At 37.0% G+C, this 13,498-nt stretch overlaps 1 protein-coding gene across 1 annotated transcript in view; it reads right to left on the reverse strand.

The window, feature by feature from the left end:
- IPMK (inositol polyphosphate multikinase) overlaps positions 1 to 13,498 on the reverse strand; it is a gene marked incomplete at both ends in the record, with an annotated part of 48,808 nt that overhangs the window by 6,095 nt on the left and 29,215 nt on the right. The window contains one exon of the mRNA XM_080698933.1: positions 6,332 to 6,504. Coding sequence (XP_080555059.1) covers positions 6,332 to 6,504 — 173 coding nt within the window. The remainder of the gene's footprint in view (positions 1 to 6,331; positions 6,505 to 13,498) is intronic.

Here is a 13,498-nt window from a genome sequence, read left to right on the forward strand (position 1 = left end):
GGCCAGCCTGAACAATTTACTGATACAGAACTTTATGGTAGAGCACCTGCCTAGCATATGTGAGGCTTTGGATTCAATCACCAGTACTGGGGGAAAAAAGATTGTCACCATTCTATTAGGCTTATATTATCTGAGCCAAATTAAATTTCACACATGGGAACCTAATTTTCATATTCAGAATAAAAGTTAAATACTTTCAGTGGAACTCCTTTATTGATAAATTCTTTGTTCCTCTATTTCTTTTTTTTGGGGGGGAGGTCTAAGGATGGAATCCAGAGGCATTCTACCTCTAAGCTACACCCCGTGCCCTATTTTTTATTCTTTATTTGAAACAGGGTCTCACTAAGTTGAGGAGGGCCTCATTAAGTAGCTGAGGCTGTCCACAAACCGCCATCCTCCAGTCTCAGCCTCTCAAATTCTGGGATTACAAGGGTGCGCCACCACGCCCAGCTCCTCTATTTATTTCTAACAAAACTATAATGAAATGAGAGTTTCTCCAATGTCTACATACTTGTCAATCCTTGGTCAATAGCAAAGATTATTTGTAAATAAGAAGTTCCATTTCCACACAATGAAAACATGCAAATATGTAGCAAAAAAGACCCCACAGTATCTAATTTTTTTAATGGCTAGAAGACATGCTAAGGAGAACAAAATGACAAACAAAAGCAGGCTCCAACTCCTCCTTGTTGCCATTTCACCATGAGTTGCTTCTTGTATGTGAACTTATGTCATTAGAAAACAAATTCAAACATCTAACTTATGGGAAACAGAAGTGCTACTATCCTGCACTGGTACAGAGAAAAAAGGAAATATTTTTTTAAAAAACCCTAAATTTTAGAAAATGTGATCAATAAAATCAAAAGAAAAATATCTTTTCCTCCAAGTAACTAGGAATCACTGATTATAAAAGGCAATTTCCTTTGAAAGGCTATTTCTTTGTCAAAATTTAAGTTGTTGCCAAAAACATACTAGAATACCTAAAAATAAAGCCACTTTAATCGTAAAATGTTTAAAAAAAAAAAGTCAGGAGATTGTATGTCATTGTCAACATGATTTATATTATGATGATTTATTTATTTATTTTTGGTAGTACTGGGGTTCCTGGAAGCCCTTCTACCTCCGGGCTACGCTCCCAGACCTATTTTTTATATTTTTATTTGGAAACAGGGTCTCTTAAGCCAGTGCGGCTGGCTTCAAACCTGCACAATCCTCCTGTCTCCACCTCCCAAGCGCGGGGATTACAAGTGCGCCACCATGCCCGGCCCCAGACCTATTTTTATATTTTTAAAATTTGGAAACAGGGTCTCTTCAGCTAGCACTGCTGGCTTTGAACCTGCGCGATCCTCCTGTCTCTGCCTCCCAAGCGCAGGGATTACAAGCATGGGCCACCACGCCTGGCATGATTTACATTTTCATATGAGACTATAATGCATCAATAAAAGCAGACAAATTCTACTCATGATACTTTAATTACTTTTGGTATTTCTACAAAAACCAGGTAAATTTTGACAAATGGTACTTTAATTACTTTTGGTAAATATATACAATAAATCTCTATAATCATATAGCCTATGTTCTCAGTCAATATCAGAAAAGTTAACCTACATACTACTGCAAAATACTGTATTACAAAGAAAGTTGCTAAGATATTAAATCAAGTGCTTTTATGACTTATGCTTTACTTACCCATAAAAAGTATACACCAGTCACCATACTTAAGCTCTTAACTGTTCAACAGCTGCTTTGTGTTTTTCAACTATTATCTCTGATGCCGGTTCAAAACTCTACCTTTCCCCAAATCATTCTATACTTTCCCCCTTTTCTGATTCCCTTGCTCTTATACACCTTTATCTTGTTTCTATCCCCCTTTAGTTTTGTGTACTAGGGACTGGCCCTACTATCTTTAAGCTACACCCCAGCCCTATGGACACACACAAAAATGTCTCAAGGAGGACGTGGTTAGTGTTGAAAGCTGCTTTTCAAAGCAAAGTAAGATGAGTAAAGGCAAATGCTATTTGGGTTTAGTGACATGAATGTGTCACTGGGGACCTTATTGCAGAGCCAGTCTAGATACAAGATGGGGCAGGAACCAAACTGGAATGTTCTGAGTGGGAAAAAAGAAAATGCAAAAAATTAATCTGGTTGTAAAAGGGAGATAAATTAAACCTACAGCTGAAGAGCAAAGCATGGGAAAGATTAGATTTTGATGGTCTGGTTTTTTTAAAGTGATTTAAACATATTTAAAGTAAAATAAAAGAGCTAGTGAATAAGCAGAAGCAGAGGATATTAGAAGGACAGGAGAAAAATCAACAATGTAAGGGTTTTCATTTTCTTTTGCAATGCTGGGCATCGAACTCAGAAACACTCTAATACTGAGCTACATCTCTATTTTTCCATTTTGGGACAGGGTCTTGATAAGTTGCTGACCTCAAACTTATGATTCTCCTGCCTCAGTCTCCCAAGTAGCTAGGATTACAGGCATGAAACATTATGCCCAAACACTGTAAGGTCCTTAAGAAGTGTGGAGACTTGAGATTCAGAAGAAATAGAAATAGAAATAGAAAAAAACAAAAAATTCTCCATTATAACAGGAAGAAATGAAGGGAACAACTGCACGTAAGGCACATACTTTTGCTAGCAAGAAATTAAGGTAAATCCTGTCTGACAGTTTTTATTTTTTCTGAAGTGGAAGGCAGAGTTATTTGTTAAAAGAAAGCAAGCAAGTGGGAGGGGTGAGAGATTTGAAAACAGTGGAGGTTTAGCTGTTCAGTCAGATTTCTGTGGGATGCCTATTTCTTGCTTGTCTAAATATAATTCCACTACTTTCCTACTTTCTTAAATACCCACATTTAATTATAGTTTTTTAAAAAGAAAAAACTACTTGAATAATTATGCTGGTTTTACTTATCCAGAATATCAAATTCAACTGTACTGTTAATACCAACACATTAACAATCACCTTAATTTTCTATTAGCTCTCCTGTCTAAAACTCAAAAGGAAGATTCATTTATCATCTTTCTTTTTTGTGGTGGTACTAGAGGTGGAACCCAGGCGCTCTACCTCTAGGCTATACTCCTAGACCTATTTTATATTTTATTTGGAAACAGGGTCTCACTAAGTTGCTGAGAGCCTCACTAAGTAGCTGAGGCTGGCTTCGAACCTGTGCAATCCTCCTGTCTCAGGCTCCTAAGTACGGGGATTACAAAAGCGTGTGCCACCACGCCTGGCTCATTTATCATCTTATGTGGTTAACTTCAAACTACCTATTATGCTTATATAGGTAAGCAGTCATTTGGTATATCCACAAATTTTACCTCCACATATCTGGAAGATATGCCATTTGTTTAAATATTCTTAGCATCTTATTCCACATTACTTCCTGGCTGCAGTACCGTTTATAAGACAGCCTCAACAATTCTTCCTTCCCATCCTTGTGTGCACAGTTATTCAGTTGTGACTTGGTTTCCCCCACCATCAGAAGTGGAGTCTACTGTCCCACTGTGCCAGTATGGGGAATGGCCTAGGAAGATTTGGGAAAGCTTTGATTATTAATATATTTCAAAAGAAAATAATTGGTATATTTCAAAATAGTTGTGTTAAAATGGAGGCAGACATGGATAAAGAAAGGACTTGGTTTCTGCCTAAAAACAGGCAGCTATTCCAATGTAAAACAACCTCGCTCAAAGTAAGTAACAAGTCAATAGAGGAAAGCTAGGGCTTCCTCTTTCTAAAGACAGATCTGCAAGATGAGCTAGGGGGGGATGGGGCAGGGTTTGACCTTGCCCTTCATGAAAGGAGACACCTCACCACACTTTGCTAGGGGAGGTACCTTACAGGGAAGTTCACTGTTCACTAAGTCAGAGTCACGCAAACAAGATGGAGGTCATGGGTATAAAAAGTCCAGTCCACGTGTAAGCCCTTTGGTGTACCCATTCGAGTCATCCCCTCATGCCATCTTGGTATGGGGCTGTATTTCTATTTTTTTAATAAACTTCTTTAAATCTTCGGCAGCTGTCCAAGCGATGAATATTAATTTCTTAGCTTAGGACAAGAATCCACGGTTTTTCTGTTTTGTCTGTTTGTGTGGTGGTTGGGGGGATTACTTCCCCACACACACACACCACGCACCCCCCCTCCCCCAACACCACCATATCAATCTGGACAGATCTGGGACAGACTTTGACCTATAGAATTCCAGAAAATGATGGCATGTGACCTTCTAACTGATAGTTTAAGAACCCTTATAAAGCTTCTGCTGGCACCTCCTAAAATGCAACACTGTGATGTGAAAAGTTTGAGCTATTAACACCACATGAAAAAGGGACAGTCAACAGTTATTAACAACTTCCAGGTGCAAGAGGGAGGTCATTTTTGACCAGCAAGTCCCAGTCAAGTCATCAGATGACTGCAGCTACATAAGGAGTTATGGATAAGACCAGTGAAAGAACTGTCCACCTTGTGCCAGTATTGGGAAGAGGCATCAAAATGTAAAATCTAGTCAGAGCTTAGGTGCTGTGCAAGCAGTCAGGCAGGGAGGGCGCTGCAGTGATTACAATGCAGAGTTTCTCTCTGTCTTTGCCCTTCATTCTAATCATTAACCTATAGTAAAAGCCTTAGAGTCAACTAAAGCCATTAGCCCTAAAATTACAATAGAGGCAACCTGGGATCTGGCTTGGGCATAGGAAAGGTACACTTTGTGTGAGGCTTCAAAGCACCCTAGTTGATGAGTAACCAATACTGCCCAATACAATAGAGCCGAGGGCCAGGTAGATTCTTGACCCTTGCACTTAGTAAGTGCACTGTCCCGAGACAAAGAGGCACCACCTGGTTAAGGAATAAGTAACTAACCCCATTGCCTTGGTAACACTGATGAGGAAGATACCAATACAAAATCTATTTAAGGGTTGGGGTTCCCAAAAGGGGCCGGAGTTCCATTTTCGGGCTCCCCAGCATGCAGGTCAGCATGCTGCTTTTTCTCTTCTCTATTTCCTACTGACCTATTTTCTACTAATTTTGTGATAAAGGTTTGTTAAAGCTGCACTGAGCTGCCCGTTAATTTTTCTATTCAACCAACCTTAGTTGAATAAGAAAAAAGAACCCCACCATTTCAAACCTTAACATACTTGAGCCCATCCCCAACTGCTGATCCAAAGTTGACCAACAGGTACTGAGTTATAGTTCCATAGGAAAAAGAGGTTCTGGTGTCCTACTGTATAAAGTGACTAGAAATAACAATAATGTACTACATATTTTTAAAACACTAGAAGGAAAGATTTTGAATGTTTTTACCACAAAAATAAATGCTTAAAGAGACAGATAGGTTTACCCTAATGTGAACATTACACATATATCAAAACATTACAATGATACTTCATATATATGTATATAAATTTTTAATTTATCAGTTAAATATAAAAAACAAAATGCCAATCCACAGATCTGTGAGCAAATAAAACAATGGTTTTAAACCACGAAGTCTGAAACAACTTTTACTTTTTATTTCATATTTTAAAAATATAGAAAAATTACTGAGCATATAGATAGCACTTTTTTGCCAGGTGTGATGGCGCATGCTTGTAATCCCAGTACTTGGGAGGCAAAGACGGGAAAATCATAGGTTTGCGGCCAGCCTGAGTAACTTAGGCCCTCCACAACTTACTGATACCCTATTTCAAAATAAAAAATAAAAATAGAAATAGGGCTGTGGGTGTAGCTCAGATGTTAGAATGGCCCCTGGGTTCAATCCCTAGTACTAAATCCCTAGTACTACCAAAGAAAAAATTATATAGCACTTTTTTTAAGGAAAAATCATAAATAATATCACATTTACTTTTTTAGTACTGGGGGCCTCTATCTCTGGGCTATCCTCCCAAACCTATTTTATATTTTATTTGGAAACAGGGTCTCACTAAGTTGCTGAGAGCCTCACTAAGTAGCTGAGGCTGGTTCTGAACTTGTGCGATCATCCTGTCTCAGCCTCCCAAGTGAGGGGATTACAAGTGAGTAATCACACCCAGCTATCACATTTACTTTTAATGTTTATTTTTGCATCTAAACTTAAAGGTTCTCTAAAGCAAACTGTGAGAGTTACAGTTTCCATATTCAGTCATCCATTCATTTATTAATCACCTACTATGTGCCAAGAGCAGAAACACTAAACATATACCAGTGAACATAAGAGATGAAAATCCTTCCCTCATAAGGTTTATGCATTGAGGAGTTATAGATAATCCAATTCAGATACATATTATCTCCTCAATGATACTCATGATTTCAAGGGAAGAACATGTGAAGAAATGTGTATATTATACTAACAATCACTCTTACCCTCATGCCAAGCACCAAGAATCCAATCTCTTCCATTAATGGGTACTTGCTGACCTGCTGCTGAATCTTCTCAGATGAGGCAAATGGATCATAGCTTTTTCGCCCTATCTTTACATCCATTATACAGGGCTTATTAAATTTATGGGTCACATCTTCCAGTTTTAGGTATAAATCTGTTATTAAAGAAAAACCTTAATTAGTAAAAGACAAATTACTATTCAAGTAACTGCCAGAGACAAATAAAATGAGGAAATCCTAAAACAGAAAAAAGTAAAAATAAATCTAGAATATATTTATTACTCTATAGTAAGAAAAAGAATAAGCAATGAATTTATAAAAAGCATAAATATCACAAACTCTTGCAAGAGGTAAATTTAAAAATATTAAACTACAAGCAAAAGATGTAATAGACATAAAGCTGCCACAGGCATTAAAAAAGGCAATGAGATTATTTCAAAAGCTGTTCCAGAATGCATTTAGTCCCCTTTTGACTGTAATTTATGCCATCTATGCCTCAGCATAGGGTCTCTTAGCATTTTAAAAATTTTAAAGTTTATTAATTTAAAATTAGTAATAGGAACAATTCTTTCCACAGAGTATATAACACAAGTATAGGTTAAAAAAGAACAAACTGATTCAACTGGTAGTCACTGACAAATATACACTCTAGTCTTACTAGTTTCAAAGAGAAAACAAACATACTGCTTTTCAGAATATAGATATTACCCAAAAGTTGATCTATAAATCACTTTTGCTTCCTGCATACTTCTTTCCACAGAAAAATAAGGTGGAAATTCAAGTATAACATTCTAAAAGCCCCAGTTATCATACACAGATGTGCTGGATATAGTATGAGCTAGAAAACAAGGATCTAGGTCCAATGAAAGAAATGGGAAAACATTTCTCCTCATTCATAGACAAAATAATCTTCTCAAAATTCTGAATGAGATCATGATTCACTTTTTTATTTATGAATGTAGTAGGAATTTGTCTTGAAAACATCTGAGACAGAAAAGATGTTAGCCTGTTATCTACCAACATAAATAAGATTAGAGAAGCCAGGTTTTGTGGCACACACTTGTAATTTCAGTATTTGGGAGGAGGATAGTAGGTTCCTGACCAGTCTCAGAGACTTAATGAGACCATCAGCAACTTAGCAAGACCATTTCAAAATAAAGAATAAAAAATAGCGCTGGTGGTGTGGTTCTGAGGAGGAATGCCCCTGGGTCCAATCCCTACTACTGAAAAAAATAAAAAAATAGAGAGAGAAAGTGAGCATTATCTCTGAATGAAATAAAAGGTTACTAGAAGGCTTACCCTTTATGTCTCTTCTTTATTCCTGTCCCATTAAGACTAGCATAGTTATTAAATTATAACAAAGAATTTTGTGCTACACGAAAAGTGAGAACAAACTCAGAGCTTGAGAAATTTTAAGCCCCTCAGATTTAAGAGGTAGAAATCTACTGGGCCCAGTGGAACCAATCTGAGCTACTCAGGAGGCTGAGGCAGGAGGATGAAAAGTTCAAGGTCAGCCTCAGCACCATAGAAATCCAGTGTCAAAATAAAAAAACAAAAAGGACTGTCTGTAGGTATAGCTCAGTGGTAGTGTGCCCCTGAGTTAAATACCCAGAGAAGGAAAGAGAATAGGAAAGCCCCCCAATCTTTCTACTTCTTCCTTAGCCAAAGGAAGACGAAAGGAGGATTATGACTATATAAAAGTTAAGCCCAAATATGGCAAAAAGCAACTGCAGCCCAAAGAAGCAGCTGACATACTTGACCCTTCTCACTCAGACATCCTCAATAGCATGACAATAAACAAGAGGTGTGGCCACAGAAATGACACTGCAGGCAGGGAAGGCAATGGGACAAATGGGAACACCCTGACCAAGGGACTGGAACCCACCCCACATCTGTGTTCTAAAAGACAACCATGAGACAGAAGAAGCTGAAAAAGGCTGCAGCACAGGCCACCTGCAAATCCTCTCCTACAGTTCAACCACCTTGAGCAAAAGGGAAGGAAACAAACTGTCCTGCCTCTATACAGCTGCAGTGACTGCACCAGCAAGGCTTGCATACCAAATATCAGAAAAGGCTCACAATCTGAACACAGTAGATCCTTGGCACTTTCAAACCATTCTCATTAGAGACAAGAGACCCCCAAAAATCTTACTGAGATAAGGCTGTACACATGAGAATATAAAATAGTAGGAGCACCCAGTGTCTATAACTCAGTGTAGGGTTATTTTCAACTAAGCATTTTTGTAGTGACCCAAAACAAATGATAAACTGTTTCCTCATGATAGGACAGAACAGAAGACAGAAATGACTTTCAAGCCTGAATATAAAACTCCCTATTTTAATCTTTCTCTTCTTGAAAAAGGCAAAGAAGAAAACACAAAATGTAAACTATTTAGAGTAAGAATAAAAGAAATGTTTGCTGAATAGATGAATGTTTATCCTTCCCATTCCTACTTTCCAGCAAAACTCTGGACTTGCCTTCCTCACTCTATAATAAATTGAGTCACTTTTTTTTCTTCAGTTAATAGTGATGAGTTATAATGGGCTTTTATTTGATGTTTATTGACTAGACAAATGTATTTTTCTTAACCTTACTTTCAGTTTTATTTTAGGAAGTTGAACCTAGAGGCATTCTATCTTGAAGCTATGCACCTAGCCCTATTTTATTTTTTATTTTGAAACAGCATTACTAAGTTGCTGAGGGTCTTGCTAAATTGCTGGAGCTGGCTCTGAAACTGCAATGCTAACTGTGTCAGTCTCCCAAGTACTGGGATTACAGGTGTGTGCCACCATGCCCAGCTTCAGGTTGTTGTTGTTGGTTTTTTTTTTTTTGGTATATTATAGTCATACATCTTAAGGAAGAACAAGATGGTAGAGGCACACATGCACACATCACTCATTTAGCCTTCCCCCAATTCTCTCACCATTCCTCCCCCCCCCCCTTTCTCGTTTGGCTTAGTGATTGATTTTGATGTTTGTGAATGTACATCATGTACATTAGGGAATATGTCTTATAAAATTAAAATTACTAAATAATTGCTAAACTATTTATTATATATTTATTATACTCAGAAATAGAACCCTAAATTAAGTCCTACTGAGGACTGGCTTAGTGTTTTGTTTTTGTTTTTTGTGGTACTAGGGATTGAACTTAGGCATTCTACCTTCAAGCTAAACCTTCAACCTTTTTTATTTGAAATTGTCTCACTAAGTTGTGGCCTCACAAGCATCTGAGGCTGACCATGAACCTATGATCATCCTCTCTTGGCCTCCCAAATACTGGGAACCGGGCTCTGGCTTAGTGTTTTCTTTCAGTTTTTTAGACTCCTTTTTTTTTTTTTTTTAAGTGAAAAGAACAATTTGAATCTCATTTCTATTTTTCTAAGTTATAAAAAACAAACACCAAAACCTGCTTTAGAGATGCAGGATTCTTAAGAAAGAATCAATGTTATCTATTTATCAGCTTATCTCAAGTAAGCTTTTGAAAGAGATTAACAGGAAAATGAGGCATGATCTGAACATGGAGATTGTAGCTGATTTTTTTAATAGGTTGTCATCTGTATATAAATCCTAGTATTCATTCACTCTGAAAACATTAACTAATAAATTATTTCCATAGAAATTCAAAGTAGGTCAATCTTGAGATTCAGTTACTTAAATGATCAAAGGCATTTTGCTACAGGCAGCCTCATAAGGCAGTGCCTGAGATGGTAACAAAGGACAGCTTTCCAGCCAAGCCCCTCTGGGGTTAGAGTGCAATAGTACATTTCTATTTGTATGTCACACACACAAAAAAATACTGGACTGTGAATTCAAGTTAATGGTGATAACTAAAGTTCCCTGAGTAAAAAAAGAGAGAAAATATGAGACTGTCTCATATAACCTAAAACTAAGTACTATTGTGAGTGGTCCCAATCTTATAAGTACCGAGCTATGATATAAAAATTATTGATTGTATGCCATAAAGAAGTTTTGCAACACATTTAATTAAATAGAAGTTACTGGATATTATGATGGCTAATCATTTCAAGAACTATCCACAGATCCCAAGGAGTAGTCCTTTTATAGTCACTATTATACTCTACAATACACCCCTTGGTCACAGTCACTAAAGAGTGACATCTGATATAAGCTTGGCCAGTCTTAACAATTTGGAATGGGGACTAAAAAAAAACCCTTTTGGTAGCTGGGCATGGTGGCATATGCCTATAATCCCTATTTCCTGGGAGGCTGAAACAGGATTTCAGGTTTGAGGCTAGACTCAACAACTTAGTGAGACTCTGTTTCAAAATAAAAATAAGCCAGATCTATGTGGTGGCGCATGCTTGTAACCCCAGTACTTGGGAGGCTGAGACAGGAGGATTGCAGGTTCGTGGCCAGCCTCAGCTACTTAGTGAGGCCCTCTGCAACTTAGTGAGACTCAGTTTCAAAATAAAGAATAAACAATTAGGGATGGAGGCATAGCTTGGAGGTAAAATGCCCTGGGTTCAGCCTCAGTACCACAAAAACTTGGGGGCGTAGTTCAAAGGTGCAATCCCCCTTGGAATCAACTCCAACCCCCCCATACACACACATCTGATGATTCTCTGGAGTATGCTCTTATCCTTCCAGATAAGACAAGTATAACTTAATAGCCACAAAATAAAAAGACATAGTCACAACTCAATTAAGCATACGATAATGGATACTCTCTAACCTTGAGACAAATATCCATTCTTAGACTACAGTTAAATATTAACAAGAACTTCTATTTATCATATATTGATTTTTATCTCACTAAAATGTCATAATTGCAAAATACAATATGAAAATACACAGTTTGATCCACTAACTTCAAAAACAGAACCTTAAAGTTATTCAACTATCACACTATATTTCCCTTATTTAATCACTTTTCATTTCTACTTGTTCAATAATTCTCTCTTCAAATATTTGCAGCTTCCTTTCTTTTTCTCTCCCTCAACCTCTCCCTTTCTCTATCTTTCTTTATGGTCCTGAGAAGTGAACCTAGAGAAAGAAAACCTCTGAGCTACAATTCTAGCCCTTTTTGTCTTTGTTTTGAAACAGGGTCTCACTAGGTTGCTGAGAGTCTTGCTACATAACTGAAGCTGGCCTTGAAACTGTGATTCTCCTGATTCAGCCTCCCAAATACTGGGATTACAAGCGTGCGCCACCACACCTGGCCCCAACTTCCTTTTATATTTTTAATTCTGAAAACATTACAGATTAGTTATGATTAGAGATGGTGAAGATTACTGCAGTAAATATGGGTGCTAGCTTTTACTGATGCTATATTAATTGTAAAAAGATGATGGATGGCAAAAAGAAAATGTATTCTCAAATATATAAAAAAATCTGATAGGTTAAAAATAAGATAAATATATTCTACCTGGAATAGTTTAGGCTCATTCAGACAAAGGTCAAGAACATAAATTACATTGTATTGATATGTTTGGAAAATATCTTATAATATTATTTCATAAAATATAGCTGGCAAGTAATGACATAACTTTGAATATTAAGAACAGAGCCAGCTGGATGTGGTGGCACAGGCTAGCAATCCCAGTACTTGGGAGGTTTGAATGGTAAGATCACAGGTTCAAAGCCAGCCTCAGTAACTTAGTGAGGGTCTCAGCAATTTTGTGAGACTTTGTTTTCAAGTAAAAAAATATATATATAGATAAATAAATAAATAAATAAATAAATAGGACTAGGGTATAGCTTGAGGGTAGAAGGCCTCTAGCCTTCCTCTCTAGTACCACCACCAAAAAGAAAAAAGAAAAAAAAAAAGACTAGAGACTAGAGCTGTGTGTTTATGTTTATAAATCATAAAGACGAAGTAATTAACTAGATTTAACTTTTTAAACTAAAAATTCTACTTAGGACAAGTTATTCTTATAAAGCCAATCTTTTCAAAGGCCTAACATTTGTAAACTCCAGATCTAAGAGATGAATTCTTAGATCTGGTATTTCTAAATACAAGCTAAGTGTTGGTATTTGTAAAATAAATATATATTTTTATTTATTTATTTTTTATTTATTTATTTTTTGAGGGTCTGGGAATGGAACCCAGGGGCATTCAACCTCCGAGCTATAGCCCCTGTCCTATTTTTATTTATTTTGAAACCGGGTCTCACTGAGTTGCAGAGGGCCTCACTAAGTAGCTGAGGCTGTCCCCGAACTGCGATCCTCCAGTCTCAGACTCTCGAATTCTGGGATTACAAGCGTGCGCCACCATGCCCGGCTTAGTTTTATTTTTTTAGTGCTGAGTATTGAACCTAAGGGCATTCTACCTTTAAGCTACACCCCCAGCTCTTTTTATTTTGAAACAGGTTCTCATCAAGTTGCTGAGGGTGACTTCAAACCTGTGTTCCTCAGGTTTCAGTCTCCCAACTACTGGGATTACAGGCATATGTCACCATGCCCTACTTTGTAATAATAAATATCTACTCTTCATATGTATGTGGAATTCATTTCAAAAGGTCATAGTAACTAGAAGTGTTTAAGAGATGATGGTCAATTATCTAATCTAATATAAATTCACTAATTAATCTAAAAAGTATACAGAATTTCTAGTTTCTTAAAAAAATTTTTTGAGGTAAAGATCACAAAATAACGATCAAGTATCCCCAAAACAACTCATACTGTCATAAATAGATGTCTAAGTGGCTTTACCAACGACATTGTTAGCACACTCAAAATATTTATATACTTTCATTCTCTTCATGAATGGTCATATAAGATTACACAAGGTTGCTGTGAATGAGGAAAATGTTTCTGTCTTGTTGCAGCTGTAATCCTAGTGCTTGGGAGGCCAAGACAGGAAGATCAGAGGTTGGATGACAGCTTCAGCAACTTTGAAAGATAATGTTTCAAAATAAAAACTAAAAAAAAAAAGCTAGGGGTGTACTGCCCCTGGGTTCTATCCCCAGTACAAAAAAAAAAAAAAGAAAAAAAAAATATATATATATAATTTACATATAATTATCTTGTGGTACACAGCAGCACATAAGCATAGTCCCAGTTACTTGGGAAAGCTGTAGCAAAAGTATTCCAAGTTTGAGGCCAACCTGAGCAACTTATTGATATCCTCAAAGTAAAAAGAAAATTTCCAAAAGGGGCTAGGGAGACAGCTCAATGATAGAGCCC

This window comes from Muscardinus avellanarius (assembly GCF_963383645.1).
Source record: "Muscardinus avellanarius genome assembly, chromosome: 7".
In the NCBI taxonomy this organism is placed as follows: Eukaryota; Metazoa; Chordata; class Mammalia; order Rodentia; family Gliridae; genus Muscardinus; species Muscardinus avellanarius.